The sequence below is a fragment of the Synchytrium microbalum genome, assembly GCF_006535985.1.
Source record: "Synchytrium microbalum strain JEL517 chromosome Unknown SmJEL517_scf0024, whole genome shotgun sequence".
NCBI classification, from domain to species: domain Eukaryota; kingdom Fungi; phylum Chytridiomycota; class Chytridiomycetes; order Synchytriales; family Synchytriaceae; genus Synchytrium; species Synchytrium microbalum.
The window spans coordinates 128115-150569 of NW_022158373.1; the positions used below are offsets into that span (position 1 = coordinate 128115).

Sequence of the window (22455 nt, forward strand, 5' to 3'; positions counted from 1 at the left end):
CTGACTATAGAAGTTGATATTATCTTTGGCATTGTCGCTTTCCGTTTCACCAACAATCTTGACTGCGAAAAAAATGTTTGGAAGGATAGATTGGGATGGACGGAGGTTTGACGAACTGTGTGGATGCTGGTGTGGATGCTTCTGCTGATGATAATATACTATATTTTTAACTATTTCCTAACTATCTTGGCTATACAAAACCACTATTATACATCCAACTCCTCTTCATCGGCAAACTTGACGCGTCTTCTCTCAAGCCGTGGTGCCAACTCATCAGCAAATCTCACCCTCTTTCCACCTCCCACCTCATCAACTGATTCCAATACTTCCTTGCCACCATCATCTACGTGATGATCTAGCGTATCTTCCAATTCAACTGTGTTTTCAGCTTCCGCTTGTAGCTGTGAAGCTTGCGCTTCAGCTTCCAGCTGCTGCTTCCTCTTGTCAGAAGAGTCCAAGAAGGCTCTCCTCACTATATCCATACCCCCTGCCGTCTTCTTGGGTGATCCGGCTGCTTTTTTCTTACGAGGTTTCAGTGGAATTGTGGTTCGTCTTCGTTTGGGGAGATGGGCTGTGATGGTGCCGTCGATCATAGTTTGTGGTCGTTTACGTGGTGATTTGGTCCTGTCTTCTTGGTCTGTATGTGCTCCTCCAACCTGACGATAGATAGAATTTGTAATGAGAAAAAAATGGTGCTTTGAAACCATGAGCTTCCTCTTACCAAATACATCTGACCAGGCTTGATTGACTTTGGATCACGTTGCGACAAGACCACATTCCCGGAACTATCTCCCACACCACCACCATTCACAATATCAAGCCCATCTTCACTGTCCTCATCATCAGATTGGTTACCATGCGAGTTTACCCACATGGCTCTGAAACCAAGGAGAGGGACATTCGGATCATACAAATCGACTCCAGCGAAATCACGTAATGGATCATTACTGTGACTACTACTACCACCACCACCAGTAACATCCATATCCCCTTCCTCATCAACAACCATTTTCCGCGGCGGAGTAGCTTTCGGAAACGCCGGTATGGGAGTCTCAAACAACTCCACGGTATCTGTTTTGTCATAATCAATATACTTGAAGATTTCCAAGAGTTTCGTGCGTAGACCGTCATCATAGACGGATTTCGATGTGGATTTCGTAGCAGACATTCCAGATCGGATTGAGAGGATTTCTTCTTCCAAGGAGTGACTGGCGACTAGCGTTTCGATGTAGACTGGCTTCTTGCAGCCGATACGGTGTGCACGTTTGATTGCTTGACGTTCTACGTCTGGTTGCCAGATGGGGGATGTGAAATAGACTCGAGACTATTGGGAGTTGGAAGGCCATCGTGAGTTGGATACGTTGGATTGTGCAACGAGGGTTTTTTTGGGGGAGGGGGGGGGGGGGTCTAACCATGTTGCGTCACTTACCGCAGTAGACAGGTCAATACCATAAGCACCAATCCGAATATCCATCAACATGACTCTCACGAAATCAGAGGTTTGGAAAAGGGCAATGTTCTTGGACCGTTCATCGACCGTCTAAGACGAGCGACGGGGTGTGAGCCAAAAAAAGCCGGATAGTCAAACTATTGACATCAAAGCAGACACATTACCATTCCTCTACGATGATACAACAAACACGGTATTCGTGCTAGCCTACAAAACTGATGCAGGAAAGCAACTTCATTATGCACATTCGAGTAAATCAAGATCTTGTCCGTACTGGAGTATTTGAGAATACTGTTTGCGAGATACGTGAGCTTTGAGCTAGCTGTCGATGTGATTTTGGCTCCTAATCGCCGTGTTTCGTCCGAGACATCACTGTTGTATGTCATTATAGACGATGACGACGATGCTCCAAAGTTGAGTGGTATGTTTGATAATGTTGGCGAAGAGGACGACGACGATATCGGTGATGCCTGTAGTTCCAGATTCGGTACATCGTCGATGTCAGGCTCGTCTAAATCCATCTTGGCATCATCGGATACCAAAAGCTTCTTATCAAGATCCATATAATATTTTCTCATCTCTTCTAGCACGTCTCCGTCAGCCAGCGATACATTATCCATACCAGATACCTCAAAAGTCGGATACTTCTCCTTAATCTCCTCTGAGCAACCTTGTATATAATATTTCACTTCACTTGGATTTTGCTGGATCACAAACTGCGTATCTTCACGAGCCTGAATCAACAAATCTACAGTCTTTTGCAACAATGCTCTATCATCATCAGAGTATTTGCCACCTTTGGATAACCCTTCTTGCCCGTTCTCAATAGCTGCATTCAAGTCTTCGACTATACCGTCGACACCTGTAACTGGTCGCCAGAAGGAGCATTCGATAATATTGTCGACTGTGACCTTTCTGTGACGCCTGTTCTGAGGGTGGAGGAGATAGTCTTGGTGCTCACGTTCAGATAGAACGGCGTTTAAGGCGGCCATTGCAACATAGTAATTGTATGTCTGTGCTTGTAGTCGGGTCAATCGAAGACTCACGACTCTTTCATACAATGGTGGTACTAGGACATGGTCGATACGGGTGAGCACACTGCAAAAAAAAGTCACGTTGCGGTATGCTTACGCGTCACATCACGCTCAACATCTTCAGTACGACTCCGAATCATGATATTCTCAAGCAAGCTCTCCAATAAGGCGTATGCGGTCGTGGATTTATTGAGCACAGGCCTCATAATGACATCACGGAAGCATCCTAAATAGCTAATCGTTATCAGTTCTGGGCCAAAAAGGACGAAATACCGTTGCTGTAGAAGATTTGCACCTTTGATTCCTTTACGGGACACATCACAATAAGGCCTCAAATCCAAAAAGTCTAAAATGCCACCGAGTTTTTCCAAATCCAGCTTTTCGACAATCTCGCGCTCTCGATTCAATACAGCCATGTTTGGTAATGGTGTTCCTAGAATTTAAAGTGGAATTTGTCAGTTTGCAACAATAGTACGATCTTGTCCATCGCTGCTTTCTTTGTCATACCTGAACAAATCCACTTGCGCTCAACACTCAGTTTCTTAGCCATACTAACAACCCTCGAATGCTTCTCAGACACGACATGCCCCTCATCGATGATCAGTCTCAAGGCATGAACCTTTACCAACGGCGACTCGTATCGCAACTCTTCACTTCCATAAATGTTGCGAAATATGGCCAGGCATTGGCAGTCGACAGCTCGAGTAGATCCAATATACGGGCATCTGCACGCACGAGGGATTCCCAAGAAGTCAAATCCACCCTTTTCGTCCTCTTTCATGAATCTGCTGTATCCCATTAGGATTATGTGGTATCGTTTCAGGATTAGAGCATTGGGGATTACGTCGTCGTCTTTGATTACAAGCATGCGGACTACGTCGTCATTTACGTGCTATTGAGACATGATGCGTGAGAGTGGAACTCGACAAGCGAAAAAAGACTTCTGCCAGCACATCCAATGGTGAGTATTTATACCTTGTTGAATTCCGAGATCCACTGGTCAATTAGAGTCTGGGGAAATGGTGAACAATTTCAATTATTGGCATATCATCATTCGGCAAAACAAACAGTCGATAGTAAAATTACCTCCGGCACAATAACAAAAGTCGCACTCGACGTATGCACCCTCCATTCCTTGACTGCTCTTGTACTTCTCATAGGTCGATTCGAAGCGAACACAGTTCGTGTAAAGTAAACCTCACACTGTTCGAGCCGTTTCCATATAGCCTTTGGCAACCGAGTCTTACATATCGACATTGGTACGTGTTTAAGCACTGCTTGAGCTGCTAATGCCATGAGCGGTAACGGACCACTACGTTCATTGTCGTGCTCGTCTTCTTCGTGGGAAATGGGCACTTTGTCATGGTAGGCGACAAAGGGCGTGACGTCGTATTTCAGTGGATTGTAGTATCGGTCTTTGATGGTTGGATCTTCAGATGAGGGTACAGCGGTTTGGTGACGAGTTGAGGAAATTAGTGACAACCTGGTATGGAAGATAATCAAATATCAGGTTTTTTCGCATGATAAAACTCCGGGGACTTACATCATGTACGTCTTGCCGTTACCCATATCTTCACACAAAACGCCTCCACGAACGTCCTCAAATGAGTCTTCTTCTGCTCTCAAGAATTTGCGCACAACACCAGTCGACTTTTGTAAATAATACGAGCCTCCATCAACTGCTGGAAGTTCTAAGATGTCCGCATGCTTGATTACACCACGTTCCAATTCGCGACGTAGCATCTTTGAGATTCCCCTTTTCTAAAAATAACAGCAATGAGAACGAAAATATGAATGCAAGTGTAGTTTAACTACGAACCTGATATGCGTATGGTGGAGTCCGTATACCAGATACCATTTCATCTTCCGCAAAAGCGTCATAAAACTTTCTATGAGAGGCCAGAGTGCCATCTGATGCAAGCGGGAGGAGTGAAGGAGACTTTAATTCGGAGTAGACTTGTTGTAATGATCGTGACAGATCCTAAAGTAATATATGTATGAAAACTTTGACTACACAGAAAAGACATCATGCAGTCTCGCAATGCCACAAAACTGCCTCTGTACCTGTATATCAGCGATCCCTAGTATTCCTGGAGCTGGCTCTTCATTGGATCTTGGAATATCACACTTTTTTGAAACCAGCAATGGGTAGATGAGCTAATTGTTTGCAGTGTCAGCACGTGGAAGCGAGATCAAAACCAACCAAACTTTCCAAAACGCAGATAAATTACCTCCTTCATAGCCTTCTCACACCTCTTACTCTCAGCGTGTGCCTCATCTTGTGCACGAAACCAAACCTTCAAATGTACATTGTTCCCAGTCCTGCAATATTCAAACTGAGCCCATTTTCCACGTACGAGACTCGATACGTGATTCAGTAATCTGCATGCCTCATTATTGCTACCAGTTTTAAGCGATTGAATGGCCTCTTGAGTAACTTCTTGCCAGTGCTCTAAATCGGTCGCTCCTGTTGGTTCACTTCCTAGATCAATAGTTATTAGGCCAGCCTCTATATACCCTCGTTGCGTATAATCTGGCATCTGTACAGCCTTGACATTCAAGCAATGTGGATGTGGACTTGACTTTTCTTCTTCCACAATCCTGGTGCAAATCACGTTCGCTTAAGAAAAGTCGCCTTTGCATGTACATTTAAGGTGAGATCTGGTGTCTGGCACACGTTGGAAAACGATCTGTACCGTACAATTTCTTCAAGTCGAGTGATCGCATATGCATTTTTGGTCACATTTGGGATTTGGGCTGCAACATTCTTTGAACGAGGTATTTTGAACTTTTCAGCTAGATGCAGTTCTAATATTCTGATCCTTAATGGCATCTAGGAGTTTAAGTAGGGGCTCCATACGTCGATCTCCTGATTCTGTGGAATCCTCCGTGCATTGGTATTGGAAACGATCTAGAAGGGTTATGGAAGTGGGGTTATGGAAGTGATATTATTCTGAGTCTAACTGCATTCAGCACAAAATGCTCTATAAATTGTGGTGCTGCTGGTATCAGCACTCAAAGTGATTTTAACATTAGCACCAACAAACAAGACGAGTCCCGCTTGCAGGTCCATTTTACCACTACCTCCTTCCATTCCTTCAACACGATATTCAATACTTCCACTACCTTCAGTGACGATAAGGATGGAAGGGCCATCAAACTCGTCATAGGGTTCAGACTCGCCAGGAGCTAGACTCGTTTGTAATACAGAGAATTCTTCTATAGGTGGATCGTAGAGACGGGTGTTCTTGCCATGTTTTCGGAATGGATCGCCTCGCAAGATTTGTGATTCTGCTGGTCCGTTGTTGTATGTGAGCATATTGATGAGTGTGTCGACGTCCTTGAATTTGGGTGTAAGACCAGATCGGACTACGTTATCTGAGGCGGCCATGCATTCTACACAGTCTAGATGCGAAAAATGAAGGAGTAAGCTACAGAACGGGTGAGTGTCGTCGCACAGGGGAAAAAATCATCAAAGTCGGAGCCAGACATCATTCTCTTTGATACAACCATCTTCCATCATACCCAATCACTTACCACCAGAGATATAAGCATGAGGCTCATTAGCGGCCAAATAAATAGCCTCTCCAGTCTGCAACTCCAGATAGTTCAACATCATGGCACAAAAGATTCCAACATCCCCAGGAAACTGACTATTTAATCGTACCACCAGCTCGTCGATGCTACCCTTTTTGGCACTTTTACCACCTACTCGTGCAACAACTGCAGCTACTTGAGCACTGACTTGAGCAGGATCAGATCTCATCAAGGCAGCAAACAGTTCTTTTAACGCTGCTCTACTACCTGCTACGTCTGATTTGGAGGCAGCAGCAGTAGTGAATGAGTCGGCTACGTATGTTCCTACTAGAGATTTGAATTCAGGGTATATGGATAGATGATGGGCGATTTCGGGGAGTGGTCTGAATCCGATGAATGCTTCGAAGGGTGTCAAAGCTACAGCCTATTGTGGAGGTGATCAGACGTGTACTCTTTCTTTGCAAGATCCTATCGACGCGAAAAAAGCATCAATGGTCTTTGCAATATGTACTTACCATTTCAGGTTTGTGGTTTGGATCTTTATACAAATCAGGTCTCTTTGTATGTAATTCCTTTGCCAGAGCCTTGTCTGGATGAGCTTGTATAGATAGCGCCTTGGCAATAGACAATACTTTGAATAGGAAGGGAACATCTCCATCAAATGCCTGATAACACCAGCTGAGATTGGAAGCACTGAGCACATCTTTCAGTGGTTTTTGAGTTGCGTATACTTTTGATGGTCCATTTGGGTGTGTTCCCATCCATAACTAGTTTGTATATGATGCGATTAGTTCAAGGATTTCACACGTGTTTTGAGATTTTTTGATGTTGGTGAATGTGTCATGATTTTTCGGTCTCATGCAGCTTCCATCAGCAAGGAAACGTGATTTCCGAGTCAACCTATACGATAGTTACCTCAGCATAAGGAGTATCAGGCTTCAACACGAAGGAATCACTTGAAGTTGCGAGAGTTGCCACTTTAGACTCTCCACCGACTTTTCCCCAATCGTATGACTGTACTTCATACTGTAGGCGGGCTATTGGACAATCTCCTGCATTGTACTTAGCTGCAGATGGTGCCATCCTCAATTACAATAACTTGATTCCAACGTCCGACACAAAGAATTATTTTGAAGGTTTGAAGATCGCGGTTTCTATGCGTGACAAGGACGTGACGGTAAGATTTACAGTCTCTCATCTATTTTTACAAGTGATTCGATCTTTGAAAACGCGTCGCGGTTCCGTTCTTGTTACAAGGTTGTGATTTGTCGCCGTTTCCAATTCCAAACTCCACTTTTACATAATTTGAAGACCAGTATCGTCAGAATGAACTACAGAGCAGGCCTACCAGCTGCTAACTCTACAAAGTCATATTGGCTACGTGAACCTAACGAGTTGAAGGACATCCAGACCAGCGAGCAGCTGCAAGATTGCGATGTTGGTATGAACGCATTTTTGGAAGGTTTCGATTCACTACCAGTTACAGGATCCGCTTACAGATTTGTTTCTATATGTTTTTAAGTTATAATCGGAGCCGGCATCACTGGCGTCTCGTGTGCATATCACCTGAATGAGTTATCACCGACGTCAAATATCACGATTCTGGAGGCCAGAGGCATATGCGAAGGAGCAACGGGACGAAATGGAGGCCACTTGACGCCCAATACATACCGGGGATTCACAAAGAATGCTCAGAGGTTCAAGCTGGAACGGTGGACTTCGAAGCTGAAGTTCGAATTCGAATGTGCATCCGCCATTCGTTCTCTAATTGCTACTGAGAAATGGGAGGAACAAGTTGAGCTTACTTCAGACGGAAACCTTCACGTGTTCTTCTCAGAAAGTGAAGCAAAGGAGGCCCAACAAGAGCTGAAGACTATGCAAGAGTGTGGGCTTTATGGTGGAGACTTTTTTGATGCTGATCTTGCTACTGAGGTTCGTGATCCATGCGTTCGGACAATGTGGCTTGACAAGTTACTGTCTTCAACTACCAACATTGCTCGTTAGTTTAAAAGTCTGCGTATTTCGACGGACACGTCACCATATGTTTCACTTACCACCATTACCCCATGATTTAGATGTTGGGAACTCGAAAAACGTTCGGAGGCGTATTCAATTCTTTAGCTGGTCATTTCTGGCCGGCAAAGTTAGTATATTTGATGGCCCGCAAGATTATAGCACTTGGCGTCCAAGTCCATGCCAATACCCCCGTAATCGAATTACAACCTATCAAACCATCTGCATCATCATCCGATGAACCTCGTTGGACAGTAACAACACCACGAGGCACAATACGATGCAAAAGTGTAATCCACTGCACGAATGGATATGTATCAAGCCTCGTGCCGTCGTTGACCAATAGGGTGATACCAGTAAGAGGCCAAGTGATTGCAGCTGAACCACCAGCATCCGTAATAATCCCGCCATTCCCATTCGGTTTAAGTGCTAATCGAGGGTGTGAATATGCAGTTTGGAGACGAGATAATGTTGTCGTGCTAGGAGGAGGTCGTGAAGTTACCGCTCCTAACTTTGAGATTGGGAAAACAGATGATAATGAAATCAACGAGAAGATCAGTAAACGATTACGAGCCTTTTTGAGAGATAGATTATCTGGACCAGAACCCTGTATTGAAGAGTGGACTGTATTGAACGAGTGGACGGGTATCATGGGCTATACTGAAGACGCTTTACCGTGGGTTGGGCCATTGGGCGAGGAAGGCCAATTCGTTTCAGTTGGCTTCCATGGGTACGTTTCCTTGTAGAATAGCGTCACAAAGTTACTTATCGCTCTCCACATCTATTAGACACGGAATGCCAGTAGCCTTCCATTGTGCTAAAGCAGTAGCGCAACAGGTTCTTGGCCAATCAGTATCTGTACCTGGATTCACGGACATCTTCTTGCCTTCACGAAAAGTAGCCATTCCGGGTGCTCAGCAACGAGCAGAAGCTGAACGGGCAGCCAAACTTGGTCCAGAAGAGACTGGTGTGAGTGAACTGGCCGGATCTGGAACGCCCAAGAAGGACAAGGCGGCGCACAGTCGATTGTAATTTAATTGCTTGACGAAACTATTTAATACGCTAGACTTGATAGAGCGATAGGCTGATTTTTTAAATTTTAAAATATAAATTGTGTTGATGACGCGCTGGAGTGTTGGGCAGGAATTCGTTCAGTCATTTGCTTTCATTCTCAAAACATCAACTTTGAACCGAGAATGAGCGCAGGCGATGTGGAAGACATTACAGCGCTCAAGTCGCTAGTAGCGGAGGTATTGCAGAAGCGTGGAATACTAGGCCGAATAAAGGTATGCTGCCTGTGTAGTTCCCAAAACCAGAAACCATAAATCCAAGATTTTAACCAGTGTTTGCATCAATTTGCATAGGCTGAACTACGAGCTGCTACCTTTAATGTAATACAGGAATCTCAAGATGACAAGACTCCTACTCCAAAGAATGTTGGAAGGATAGAACAGCTAATGTCATCCCCAAGTGGTTAGCGACATCTTGAATTTTAGATCCCCTTTGAGATAGATGGTCAACTGAAGCTTGTTGATTGATTTGGACTTTAATATAGGACGTCTGGCTGCGTTATTGGTTGCTGAATTCTTGGAGGCAGCTGAAATGAAGAGTTCGTTAGCTGTATTTGAACCAGAATCTAACTTGGTAGGAACTTTTAAATACTCTGCCTATTGTTTCTTTTCAAGTTTACGTTCGCGAAATAATATCTTGCTTTAGGAGGGAAGGCCTACATCGACTGTACTCGCTTCTGAACTGGGAGTACCTCACACACCAAGGACGCCAGTTCTCGTTGCATTAGTAGATCGCATACGTACAGATCCAACCTGTACGTTATCAAGCTCTTGCACTCCTGAATCAAATTCTATTATTGCTTCGTTGGTGAAAGACACTCGCCTAATGATTCGCAATCAATAGTCAGCATCACGATTCCAAGTTTCGCCATTGCACCCAAACCAGATCTGCCATCGCCAATACATCCTGACGATCCCATCAAGACTATGGCTAATTCAAGACCATTGAAGGCGAAAACCTTGGCTGAATTGGAACAAGAGGAATTGTACGTAGTGCTTGTATTCTTGACACCCTCTCGTATAACGCCTGACCCTTTTTAATAGGGAGCGAGAAAAAGAGGAAGAAGAAATCGAAGAAGATTTAGAGAAGGTATCACCACCAGATGCCATGAATCAACCAAACAGTGAATCCGAATATGTTACTACAGATCATACCATATCGCCCAGTTTTAGTGGTGAGAATTTGGATCATGTAGAGGCTGTAGTTGACTTGTAAGTAGTAATAGAGACGTGTATATAAACATGGACGTATAAATTGAAACAATTTGAAAACGATTGATCGGTTTTTGGAACGTGATTTTGACTTGAGGCTATGACAAGATACTTACACAAATGATCGAATGAGGCTTTGGCAGCACTGTATGTCGCTTTGCATTGAATCACAATCACAGTGTTATGTTGCATGATGTGGCTGTGCATTCCTGACATGCCCTTTTAGTTTTGCGTTTGAACGAATCTTTCAAGCAGGTCAAGTTCAAAGACAATGAGGAAGAGTCAGCAGTCTACGATACTCCGTTTACTGGTGCTGATCTTCCTAGCTACATGTGTTTCTGCACTTCCCAAAGGAGGTGAGCAATGACATTGGAGTTGACATCGTTCGCAAAAAACCGTTCTAATGCAAACACTTGAACCTATTAGGAGGAGGAAGCGCTAGAGGAGGCGGTGGAAGTAGTTCTGGCGGTGGGTCCACTAGCGGAGGTGGAGGAGGGTCGTCTTCTGGAGGATCAACATCTGCTGGTTCAGGAGGATCTTCGTACCCATACTATTATCCGTATGTGTATAGTGGGGTTTGATGCATTTCATTGAATCAAAAGTCTAATTTACTTCTTGTATTGTGTAGCGTTGGTTGCTTTGGCTGCTATAACGGTGTTGGAGGATCATCCTATTTGGGAGGAATAGCATGGTACTTTTGGTTCCTCATCATCCTTGTAATCGCAATCGCCATATGCTGCTGTATCACCCGTCGCAAACCTGTATGGAATCGCCCGCAAAGACCAGCTTTCAACACATCTGGGTTTGTTGGAAAGACACGGATAGCGTCTATGTTTGGTGCTAGTGGGAGAACAGTGTATGGGAATAAGCCGTCGTGGCAAATGGATGTGCCTGAGGCGCCGCCAGGATCGTTCTATGCGTCCTTCAACAATACTACGGAAGCTGCCTTCTTGGCTGGTGTAAGGTTTGAGAAAGACCATCCGCCACCACCTTCTGGACCGGTACCGAATCATACAATAGTTGAACTAAAACGCGTTGGAATGCGTAAGCTATAATTTTTGAGACAGCCAACACTCGCCGTAACGTAGCCCTAATGTTTTCTTAAATATGTAGGTGACGCTTGGCAATTCATGCCTGAAGCCGGATCTGGTATAAACGTAAACTTGTCCAGAATAACCTTCAACGTACAAGGAGATCGGTCTGTATTATCACGACTGCCGCTGTATTACAGGCCAAAAGGAGAAGAAGTACCATTTTATTACTATGAAGTCACAATCGCAGAACTTCAGTATGCTCCCACCACCACCGTGGTCTCAGTTGGGCTCGCCACGTCATTGTATCCGAGTTTCAGACTCGTGGGGTGGAATAAGCATTCAGTTGGTTATCACTCTGATGATGGACGTCGATTCGTGGATGATCCATATGGTATGTATGAGCTTTACGCCGTTTATAACTGTTTGACGTCTAGGAAGCACTCATACTCAATGGCAACGTTTTGCAGGTGGCAAAGACTTCGGTCCACCATTCACGAAAGGCGATACAATAGGCTGTGGATATGATCACTCTCGTATGACCATCTTCTTCACCAAGAATGGAGAAATGATTGGAGATTGTGTTGGGAACGTACTTTACCCTTACCATATGGCGCTTGGAGCAGATGGCCCTTGTGTCTTGGATGTAAACTTTGAAGGTCCATTCAAGTTTGCACCTGCAAATGGAACTAGTGGTGAGGATGTGATAGTACCTACTGCACCACCACAATATGATGGCGTGGATAGTTCGCTGGTTTAGATATGAATCTTGTAAATATAAGTTAAGAACCTCATTTTTTGACTTGCAATATATAGTAGCATCCGTAGTATTCAACGCGTGTTCCCACCCCTATATTATTATTAGTAAGTAACCATGCATATTAAGTAAACGAATGCGGGAATAGGCAGATAGTAGATAGTGCAAACTTGTAACTTTGTTGCCTAACTTCTCCTTATGCTTAAAACCTGTGCTTCACGAGTCAGTTTGCCAGCGAGTTTGAAGTCATGTTGTGGCAAATCGCGCGTCATTGCATTATTTTGCACGTACTCTGTCCTTCTCATTATCTGTTTGCCTTTCGCCGGCCTTTCGCCTGCATCTTCCTGCTGAGCTGTGTCGTTTTCAACAAACTCCTTCACCACAAATTAATAGAGCGTCATTTGTCACAAGTAGACAGCCATGGCATTGCCAAAACGTATTATTAAAGCAAGTCGCAATTTCGTATTCATTCTATTCGTTGCAACGTACCAAACCCTTGTAAGGAAGGAGCCACATCTAACAAGTGCTAACATTGAATTTCGAAATTTGTCAATTTGCAGGAGACTGAGAGGCTGATGGCAGAACCAGCTCCTGGAATAAGTGCCATACCCCATGAAGAAAACTTGAGATATTTCGATGTGGTTATTGCTGGTCCAAACCAATCGCCATTCGAAGGTACATCACCTTTGTTATTATTGCAGAACAGTCTCAAGCTCAATAAGGGGAGACGTTACGAGAGATGATTTCGTATTACACGAACTACAGAAAGTTTATGAATGCTGCATGACGTCGCAATCAGCTTTGAATTGAGCTTTGAACCACACACACGACAGCTCATAGTCTTTTGTTTTTCAAAAAAGGTGGAGTGTTCAAGTTGGAGCTCTTCCTACCTGAAGAATACCCCATGGCTCCTCCCAAAGTCAGATTCTTGACCAAGATCTATCATCCAAATATCGACAAGTTGGGTCGAATCTGTTTGGACATACTCAAAGGTACTTGTGATCTAGTTGGTCCATGTGAATCATGCTTACTACAAGTCTGTTTTCATCAGATAAATGGTCTCCAGCACTTCAAATTCGTACTGTCTTATTATCTGTGCAAGCTTTACTCTCTGCTCCCAACCCAGGTGAGAATTATAATCATGGATGATGGTGTTTTTGCCTGTGGTTTTAATCGATCATTGCAACCTACTCCTAGATGACCCACTGGCAAATGATGTTGCACAACACTGGAAGGAGAACGAGAAGGCTGCCATCGCGACAGGTGAGAACTGGCTGCATGAACTCAACATACATTGCTACACGTCATCAACTCTCACAAACACACTTTGTAGCTCGTGAATGGACAAACAAGTATGCCTCAGCGACTGCCTAAAGTTCCCCTCCCGCCATTAGTATCAGTGAGAGAGAGGGCGAGAGAGAAAAGAAAAAGAACCGTGGTGGCCAAAAGAACAGACACCCACTTAAAACTTTACCCAACATTTGATTTGCACCCAACTCGTTTTATAAAGAGATCCCAATAACTTGTAGATGTCACGTCTCCCGAAAGAAATATAGTTACTTGTATGAAGGATGTGGACTTTTGCTTTGTTGGTCGAAAAGAAGAATTGTGATATCAAGCAGGATCAAGCAAGCTAGTACGCTAGGAATGGAATCTTTCCAAAGTGGATTCAAGATTTGGAACTTGATGGGGAGTGAATGTGAAGACTGCTGATTTGATCGAAATGGCTAAAAAACGAAACCAGGCATGTGAGGCACGTCAACGTCAAGATCACAAGTTACGGACAACGCGGACGGAGAAGTGACAACCTCGTGAGGAGGGTGATTTCAAGGGACCGTTAAAAGGCAGGATATTTTACTTCTTCTATTTTCACATTCAAACACACTGGTTTGTTCAACTCTTACACACCTCAGCACCCTTTAACACATTTCTGACTTTCATAATCAATATGACGAACATTTTGGTCTTCTTGATGCTTGCTGCTCTTGCTTCAGGTACGTTGCTCGATTCCACCCTACCCTGAGCGTCAGTCATGACAACAGTCATTGTTATAATCACGAGGTTTCCGTTGTAACCAAAAATATCCAACCCAAATAGGCACTTCGGCACAACCTGACCCTCAAACAGATGAAACTACCAACTCTGACACCTCTAACGTATCGGACAACGACACAACTCAGGTCAACACCCTTGCAGCATGCCAGTACTATAGATCTCCACGCCAAATCACTACGCGTACATGGCCATACTCAGTCACATGCAACGGTGTCACATACTGGGGTCCCACTCCACCATCATCAAACTGTAGCCCATGCCAATACACATCAAGTGAATCCAACCCCACAATCACAATCACCATCAACAACAACAATCTACTAAGCGATCCTGGCCAAACTACTTGTCGCTATTACCGTAGTCCAACATACACTACTGTAACTACCTGGCCATATCGAACAAACTGTGGTGGTGCTGTATGTGGGGATTTGTTTCCAGCTCAAAGTATATATGGGCCTTATCCTCATGCAGGTTGTAATCCTTGTAGTCATATGTCAGCCTAGTTTGATAAATTGTCTCATCTGCTCTCTCACATTGTCTATAACTCTTGATATGTTCAATTGTATAAAATAACAGTACTTTTAGCATAAAGCACTGTAGCACTTTGAAAGTGGCGTTGTGCTGTTGCTCAAGGCTGTGATGAACTATTTTTGGATGGATATAGGTCCCGTAGGAAAGGCAGTTGTTACGACCAATCCGGTCAGTCATAGGTTACCAAGGTCATAGAAAGGTACAAGTTCATACGTACGAGCAAGCTTCAGAAACCGCCTGTTAACGAATTTTGTCATCAATAGATAGTAAAAAGAATGATATGTAAACCGATCAATGATTTTTACTAATATATTAATCTTTTGACATTACAGTGGGAACTGGGCTTGAGCTTGGTTGGATGCTGGTGCGAGCGACGTGGTTAGAAATGTCATTGTGTGGGAAACGCTCCCCAAACACATTCGAATTGGCCGTCACTTTTATCCCGAAACATCTTAATTTGATGAAAGGAGAAATCACTTGAAAACCATTAACTTGACATACTCGATGACAATTGGTCATGTATAATCATGAATATGTGTGGTCGACTCGAAAGCGGCTTTTGCGGCAGCTGCCAAAGTTGACGAAACGTCAATGTCAAAGTCATACATATCAAACCGTCGCGAGGACCCCAGATCTCGTGGCAGCCTCTTGAAGGCTTGTGAGGATATTTTACGGAAACTTGATGCGATACTCAACTTTATCAAGTACTTTTACCGAGATTGAATACTTGATAACTACGGGGCGAGGCCCATCAAGTTAAGAGGTAGCACTGGTATGGCCCATTGCGGCAGTGGTCAAAGGTTGACAAGCAGTCAATGTAAAAACGGTGAGATACAGTAACATCGAGCTGCTTGGACATTATAAAAAGCAAAAAGGAATCTGTACACCGTCACATCACATCGTCAAACAACATCATCACCGTTTGATTCTCATCAAAATCTCACAAACTCGACAAACCTCATTGGAATCAAGAACAATGAGGGGCATCATCGTAGTTTTGATCATTTCTGCTCTTGTATCAGGTATGCTTTGTACATCTTTCATGTTTACATCTTTTTTTTTTTGCTTCTTGAGGATACTTCCGACAACTGTCAATATACAGTAACTGAACCACCTTCTTCCATTTCAGTGCACGCTGCAGCCGTGGCCAGCAACGACGACGATGGCGGACACACTAGCTGGGCACAAGATGATATTGACTCTGTAACCGTCGCTCAAACTACTTGCCTTTATTACCATAGTCCAACATCCCCTTCAGGAACAACTTGGCCATATTCAACCACTTGTCCTATTGCTGCTATCGGTATATGTCGCCGTCCGTCCTGTCCACGACAAACCATCTATGGGCCATATCCTGCACCTGGTTGTGTTCCTTGTAGTCATATCTCAGGCTAGATGACTGATTGTAAATAGTCTCGTTCAGCCTGTTTCACGTCTTGGTATGATATATTTCTCCGTGCACTTTTTTGTCTTTATAATACCCTGGTAAACTTCAATAAAGCAACTTCAGCAACAACTTTTTGAACCTTCTGACCGAAAGGCTCTTCTCTTGATTCGAAACTCGTTTTCGCTATTTTCAAGCTTCAGCCCTTTTAGCATTTTCCTAGCGTGAATCAGTTTCGATACGAAACGAAGCGTCGAACTTGAAATGCATCAAAGTGCAACTCCTGCGTTGCATCGGAAACTTGATCGAGATCCTTCTGCATCGAAGCAGTTCATGGAATCTTTACCTTGGAAAAGTTATCAGGCCCAAAAGAAGTGTATTCACTGAGACACAAAAAAAAGCGTGTATCTCTTGATCTCTCGTATGAAGGTTATCTAACCGGCAGGGGCATCTATCGGCTATCCCGAGGTCGCTCAGATGGTTCTAAGCTCAGATGCTTAAAGCCTGACGCAACGAGGTAGACCTCGAGACAGCAGAGCTTCAAAAGGTTGAGTTACCTCACACAGGTCATCCTCAATCTCAACTCTTCCAACTACTGAACCGTCAAACCCTCGTACTTCAACAATCCACATGATGAAGCATCTCATCTTCAAATTATTGGTATCCTTGATTGTGGTTGCAGGTAAAGCCTTCTGCACAAAAAAGCCCAATATACAAGGACACTGACGTGCCACAACACACAGCATCACAAGCTGCCTTCATAAGGGAAGCCTGTGTCTTGATTCTCAATGGCCATGACTATAACGAGGTGAAGGCTAGGAGCACCATTAGACCTGCGACTATGGCCGCCACTCCAAGCCCAACCAAAGATTGCTCAATTACATTTTGCAAGTGTAATGACTATCCTCCTAATGGAGTTCAGCCTCGGTGCTCATTAGAGTAAAATAGACCTTCTGCCTAGAATCTAGTAGTGTGTAATAAATGTCAGAATTTGATGTTGATGAGACGTGTTTTCTGCAACATTGACGTGATTCCAACTTGTAGAACTACTTAAACTTCAACCATACGCCATAATATGCGTTTCCCACACGGCGATCAATACGCAAAATCCTTCAAATGCACATCATCACCACTTCCCAACTCCCAAAAACTTGCACCAACTAATCTCATTCAAAAGATATCGGAAAGCGAAAAAGAGAACTAATCCCTTACTTTATATACAAGATGCAGTGTATATCATGGAGCAAGGTGGCCTCTCTACGGCCCATTCAACAACTGAATCGAATTTGTACTCAACTGGAAGCGTCGAGACAAGCTCATACAAGAAGAGGAGCTGGCTCGCTGAGATTCTTGATTATGGGATGTCCAGGTACCAAATAAATATGATCTGCTGTTATCTCCGTCGTTCTTCTTGTGCGTTTTATGGATCTGATCCTCGTCAAATTTTTGTTCGCTAGGATCTGGAAAGGTGAAGCCCTCCTTATACTACGATTTCCTGCATTATTCGATATCATGAACTGGACTTCGTTCCTCTCCTTACAGGGAACCCAAACATCACGCATCATCAAACAATTCCCAGTCACAACAACCTCAGCCGGCGACTTGCTACGGGATCACATCACACGAGGAACAGACGTCGGCAAAGTCGCTGCCAAATACATTGATCAGGGTAATCTGGTGCCGGATGAGCTTATAATCAATCTGGTGTTGGAGGAGCTGAATGCTAGTTTGCTTGGAAAGGTACTTTGTGTGTGTTTTTTGGTGCGTGCTAAATGTAAATTCATTGCTATTTATATTTCAGAACTGGATATTAGACGGCTTCCCACGAACACTTGGACAAGCCAAGAGTCTAGATGCAAAACTGAATGAGATGAAGCAGCCATTGGATTTGGTTATTAATCTGGATGTGCCTGAAGAAGGTTGGTTTGTGTGCCACGCTTGTGTAAGAGCATATTACTCACATTTCGTCCTATCTAGTCATATTGGGTCGTATTATGGGTATGAATTGTTTCATGTGCTCCAGCTTACCTCGTTTTTTCATTCACCTTACCATGTATACGTTTTCCACAGACCGATGGATACACGCTCCAAGTGGCCGAGTCTACAACCTCTCATACAACCCTCCCAAAGTCGCTGGTAAAGACGACATTACTGGAGAACCGCTCAGCAAGAGAGCTGATGATAACGTCGTAAGCTATCCACTTCTGTTTCAGGTTGTTTGTAGCCACGATTATTGACCTGTCAATTCGATGTTTCAGGAAACATTCAAAACCAGACTCGACAAGTATCACTCAGCTACTCGACCACTGCTAGAGTACTACAAGACTCAAGGAATACTGAAATCGTTTTCGGGAAAGACGTCAGATGAGATCTTTCCAAAGATTCAGAGTGAGCTCAAAACTTGGTTTTGATGATACTGTGACAGGAAACAACGAGATTAGACTACATGTGAAACACGCATACATAGAACGCGAATAGACTTTTTTTTTGCAAAAGAGTGTGTATTCAGTGCTGAAGATTTCCAAAAGAGCAGTTAGTGTTTATGAGGTTATATGACATCCAAAATCGTTTTATATCCTAATGCTCGAAGCACAGCGATCGTGATTTCTCCAATCTAAAAATGTTGAGTGTTTTTGTAAGCAAAAAACTCAACGCTAGCACACCATATGTAAGCGAGACACTCACCGGTCCAGTCTCAGCCATCGGCACATAATCATCCAACGCGGTATACGAAGTAGCAAAAGGCCTCATCAAAAACTCTGAACTCCCATCATAGAAAGTAGCATCCACATGCGAAATGCTTGATCCAGTAGAGAAATTACTCGGCGTATACAGCATGACGAATCCGTAATCAGAGTAATATGGCGACGTATCACTGTCCGCCGGTCCTCCTTGCGACAATGGATACATTAACAGCGTCCTGCCATTGGTAGTAGTAACATTATTAAACAAGGACGCGGCAATTTGGAATCCAGACGTGTTTTTAAATCCATCGACCCACGATGCATAGTCAGGGGCATTGACTGTTGATGCGGCAGCGAGTATCTGGTCGGAATACGTATAGTACCAAGTGGATGCAACGTCGTCGACCATCCACTTGTTGAAGATGTATGGCGCGCCCAGACCCACATAGTTGCCAGTGTTGGGGTCTGTGACGGGATAGGATGGGAGGAGCAGGCCCGGGCCCGTCCATGGGTACCAGGAGGATATAAAGCCGAGACCGTGGTAGAGCTCGTGCAGGACTATTTGTTCGAAATCGTATGGGGCGTGGTTGGTCGCGGCTGGTGGAGATGAGGATTGTGTTGTAAACCACCTAGTATATGAATGAGAGTAAGAGAGAGGCGTAATTATAGAAGATGCAAAAAAATCATCCACAAGAACATTACACACCATGGAAAGTCAGCATTAAACCTCGCAAATATATCAACCACACTACTTCCAACTGTCCCATTAGGCCCCCACGCCGTATCATTCGGTGCCAGCTGCTTTGCCAGTGCACTCGGATACGAATACGCCGTATCCACACCAAGTGCATTACCCGCAACAGCACTCCACGTATGAAAACTAGCTGGAGCGGCCAACCCCAGCGTCGAAGACCCACAATCAGCCGCATTAGCAATACAAAACGATTCAAACGTTGCAGATATAATGACTTGAGCCGGCAACGACAGTATCTGCGATAACCGTTGCGTGGCATGTATAAATGTCGTTTGTGCATATGAGCATGACGCCGAGTTGCGACATGTAAATTGGAGCTGGAAGGATGATGTGATGTTTGTTATTGTTGTTGTTGTGGTGTTGCTATTGGATCGACGGTTGATACGGGGTGATTTTAAGCGATGTGGGAGCTGGGTGCTGTGTTTTGCGGTGTATTGGGGCGTCAAGTCTGGATGTATGGATGATGGGTTGACTAGATCGTAGCGTGTTGAGAGGAACGATTCGGATGCTGATGATGAAAGTCTTGCTTCTGCTGGAGGCGATTGTGTCGCTATGGCAGCCCATGACGCAAGTATTCCCAACAGTGTTGATGTCCGCATGATTATCCCGACTAGCACTTGATCTATGCACGACCGAATAGATCTATATCTATGAATGTATTGAGGTGGATTAGCACTAATAGTTCCTGCAAAAACTTGGGACTACTTCGCAGTAAATTCCCTTCGCTTCGCATCGTCGTCATGGTGTCGCTTTTGGAGCTCTCAGTTTGCGTCCTCACATACCAAAAGAAAGAAATCGTTTAGAATCTAGGTAAAGATACTCCAGATAAGCTCTCTTATACCTCCTATCTCTCTACGATGCTCTCCTCATCCGCCTCTTCAAATACATTGGCGCAAAGAAGAAGGTCGCTCAGCAGATCAATAAGATCATCACAGCAATCACGCACAATAAGGCGCAAATTGGTATTTGTCGGTGATGGAGGTACGTGAATATACCCTTTGGTTGCTGTTTGCTTTCAACCTGCAATTGAGCTGAAAATGTTGCGAGAATCTCAAAACGCTAAACCTGCTTTTTTTGCTCTCTTAGCTGTCGGCAAATCATCTCTACTATCCGTATACGCGACTGGAGACTTCCCATCAGACTATGTCCCGACAATATTCGAGAACTTTGTGACATTTATCGACATTGATGGAAAGGAGATTGAGCTTGCATTATGGGATACCGCTGGACAAGACGATTATGATCGCTTGAGGCCGCTGAGCTATCCAGGTAATGCAAGGCCATTTGCTCATTGGAGCTTACGGTCGTTGGTCCATTTGATATCAACAAAGACATCCGTTCTAACGTTCTTCCCTTTTTTTGCTATTAGACACAGACGTAGTCCTCCTCTGCTTTCCCGTCGACTCACCCGACGGCTTCGACAACCTGATAGAAAAATGGCTGCCCGAACTAAACCACCACTGTCCACACACCCCGAAAATCCTCGTCGGTCTCAAAGCCGACCTCCGAGACAACTACACACGGGCAATCAAATGCATTCGATATGCAGACGCTGAAGGTTTTGCAGACCGGATTGGGGCTGTCAAGTATTTGGAATGCTCGGCAAAGACTGGAATGGGTGTGCATGAAGCTATTGAGTATGCTACGAGGATATCGCTGTTGCCGCAAAGGAGGAGGGGAAAGCTGTATGGTGGGAGGAAGGCGGCTGGGTCCTGTAATATACTCTAGATGCGAAACTGGAGGTTGCATTTTTGCTGTAAAGTCTATATACCTATATCACTATATATATGTACTGCACGGTTAACTTCTTTATAAGTCACTGGCTGCTATACGTTGTCTCCTATCTATCTGGATTTCGTTCATTTGTGTCCTGAGCACTTCCATTGGATCTTCCAGGCATATCTAAACACCAACAAAAAAAAAAACAGTTAGATCAACAAAATCATGCCTATAGTGTACCAGCATCACTGCAAACCTTTGGCAAAGGATGTTTCTTTGGCGGATGTCCAATCAAGGGCGGCAAATCCATCACAGTCCCACATTTAGGCACATCGTGAGCCCACTCGCCATCATAAACTTGTCGCTTGTACTTGTATATAAACTGGCCCAGACCATCCTTCATGTCTTCCAGCCACGCTCCTTCGTACCGATCACCATTTCCTAAAAATGGACGCAAAAGTCAATCTCATTGATTCCCATGCAAATACAACCTAAAGCACTAGTGCATCCATATACATACCAAGCAGCAGAATCCCATGCCCACACCTCTTCCCATCCTTCCACTCGCCCTCATACACATCCCCATTGGCAAATTCCATTTTCCCAAACCCCTGTCTCGCATCACTAGCCCAGAATCCATCATATCTCGACCCGTCTTTAAAGAAGTGTGTTCCACGGCCATGTCGTTTGCCACATGCCCATTCACCAGCATAGACTTTTCGCATAGGGTTGATTCCTGCTTGTGTTGTTGTTGGGGTGGATTCCTTGATAGAGAAGGTGCCGTAGCCATGTCGTTGGTTGTTGCGCCATTCGCCTTCGTAGACAGATCCTGTTGCTGCATAGTGGTAGATGCCGTTGCCGTGCTTGTTGGCTCCATTCCATTCGCCGCGATAGGTGTCGCCATTGACGAGGAAGACTGTTGACTGGGCAGAGACTCGTTGGGGGTTGGTTTGGGAGACCATGACTGTGTAAGAGGTTGTATTTTATATGTAGATGCGAAGCTGGAGAGCGCGCGTTGTCGCAGTTTCGTGGTTAGAAAAAAACTCCAGCGAAAATGTTACATGACCCTTCGTGATTGGAAGGGATTTTGATGCTACCTAGCAGTGATGTTTGAAGACAGCAACCGGCAGCATGACAGTCTCTGCTAAGTATTGCACCATTTCAACAGATCACCCGAATCACCTCGACGTGCTTCCAAAAAACATTCAATTAAATTTTCTTAAA

At 44.3% G+C, this 22455-nt stretch overlaps 8 protein-coding genes across 8 annotated transcripts; 5 read left to right on the plus strand and 3 right to left on the minus strand.

Annotated features, from left to right (window-relative positions):
- Positions 1–206: 206 nt before the first annotated feature.
- PMI40 (mannose-6-phosphate isomerase) lies at positions 207–7104 on the minus strand (the record flags this gene model as incomplete). Its single annotated transcript, XM_031169920.1, has 19 exons — positions 207–656; positions 722–1324; positions 1430–1540; positions 1615–2519; positions 2582–2710; positions 2780–2917; positions 2992–3376; positions 3460–3495; positions 3571–3967; positions 4028–4245; positions 4304–4465; positions 4549–4641; positions 4716–5085; positions 5181–5280; positions 5345–5395; positions 5461–5889; positions 6022–6445; positions 6537–6788; positions 6937–7104. The coding sequence occupies 19 exons, from the start codon at positions 7102–7104 to the stop codon at positions 207–209; spliced, it is 5421 nt and encodes a 1806-aa protein (XP_031024062.1).
- A 243-nt stretch (positions 7105–7347) lies between these two features.
- On the plus strand, positions 7348–9066 carry SmJEL517_g03993 (uncharacterized protein; the record flags this gene model as incomplete). The annotated part of the gene is made up of 4 exons (XM_031169921.1): positions 7348–7462; positions 7544–7953; positions 8097–8764; positions 8823–9066. 4 exons carry the CDS (start codon positions 7348–7350, stop codon positions 9064–9066), a joined length of 1437 nt encoding a protein of 478 aa, XP_031024063.1.
- Positions 9067–10587: 1521 nt separating this feature from the next.
- On the plus strand, positions 10588–12107 carry SmJEL517_g03994 (uncharacterized protein; the record flags this gene model as incomplete). Its single annotated transcript, XM_031169922.1, has 5 exons — positions 10588–10672; positions 10743–10875; positions 10945–11360; positions 11430–11741; positions 11818–12107. 5 exons carry the CDS (start codon positions 10588–10590, stop codon positions 12105–12107), a joined length of 1236 nt encoding a protein of 411 aa, XP_031024056.1.
- Positions 12108–12524: 417 nt separating this feature from the next.
- On the plus strand, positions 12525–13478 carry SmJEL517_g03995 (uncharacterized protein; the record flags this gene model as incomplete). Its single annotated transcript, XM_031169923.1, has 6 exons — positions 12525–12602; positions 12665–12779; positions 12965–13096; positions 13156–13230; positions 13302–13367; positions 13438–13478. The coding sequence occupies 6 exons, from the start codon at positions 12525–12527 to the stop codon at positions 13476–13478; spliced, it is 507 nt and encodes a 168-aa protein (XP_031024057.1).
- A 3820-nt stretch (positions 13479–17298) lies between these two features.
- SmJEL517_g03996 (uncharacterized protein) lies at positions 17299–18485 on the plus strand (the record flags this gene model as incomplete). Its single annotated transcript, XM_031169924.1, has 7 exons — positions 17299–17443; positions 17532–17542; positions 17617–17814; positions 17876–17993; positions 18052–18072; positions 18145–18263; positions 18333–18485. 7 exons carry the CDS (start codon positions 17299–17301, stop codon positions 18483–18485), a joined length of 765 nt encoding a protein of 254 aa, XP_031024058.1.
- Positions 18486–18622: 137 nt separating this feature from the next.
- On the minus strand, positions 18623–20111 carry SmJEL517_g03997 (uncharacterized protein; the record flags this gene model as incomplete). Its single annotated transcript, XM_031169925.1, has 3 exons — positions 18623–18688; positions 18760–19387; positions 19465–20111. The coding sequence occupies 3 exons, from the start codon at positions 20109–20111 to the stop codon at positions 18623–18625; spliced, it is 1341 nt and encodes a 446-aa protein (XP_031024059.1).
- Positions 20112–20369: 258 nt separating this feature from the next.
- Positions 20370–21240, plus strand: SmJEL517_g03998 (uncharacterized protein; the record flags this gene model as incomplete). Its single annotated transcript, XM_031169926.1, has 3 exons — positions 20370–20493; positions 20599–20781; positions 20882–21240. 3 exons carry the CDS (start codon positions 20370–20372, stop codon positions 21238–21240), a joined length of 666 nt encoding a protein of 221 aa, XP_031024064.1.
- Positions 21241–21321: 81 nt separating this feature from the next.
- On the minus strand, positions 21322–22193 carry SmJEL517_g03999 (uncharacterized protein; the record flags this gene model as incomplete). The annotated part of the gene is made up of 3 exons (XM_031169927.1): positions 21322–21414; positions 21488–21672; positions 21752–22193. The coding sequence occupies 3 exons, from the start codon at positions 22191–22193 to the stop codon at positions 21322–21324; spliced, it is 720 nt and encodes a 239-aa protein (XP_031024065.1).
- Between the last annotated feature and the right edge of the window lie 262 nt (positions 22194–22455).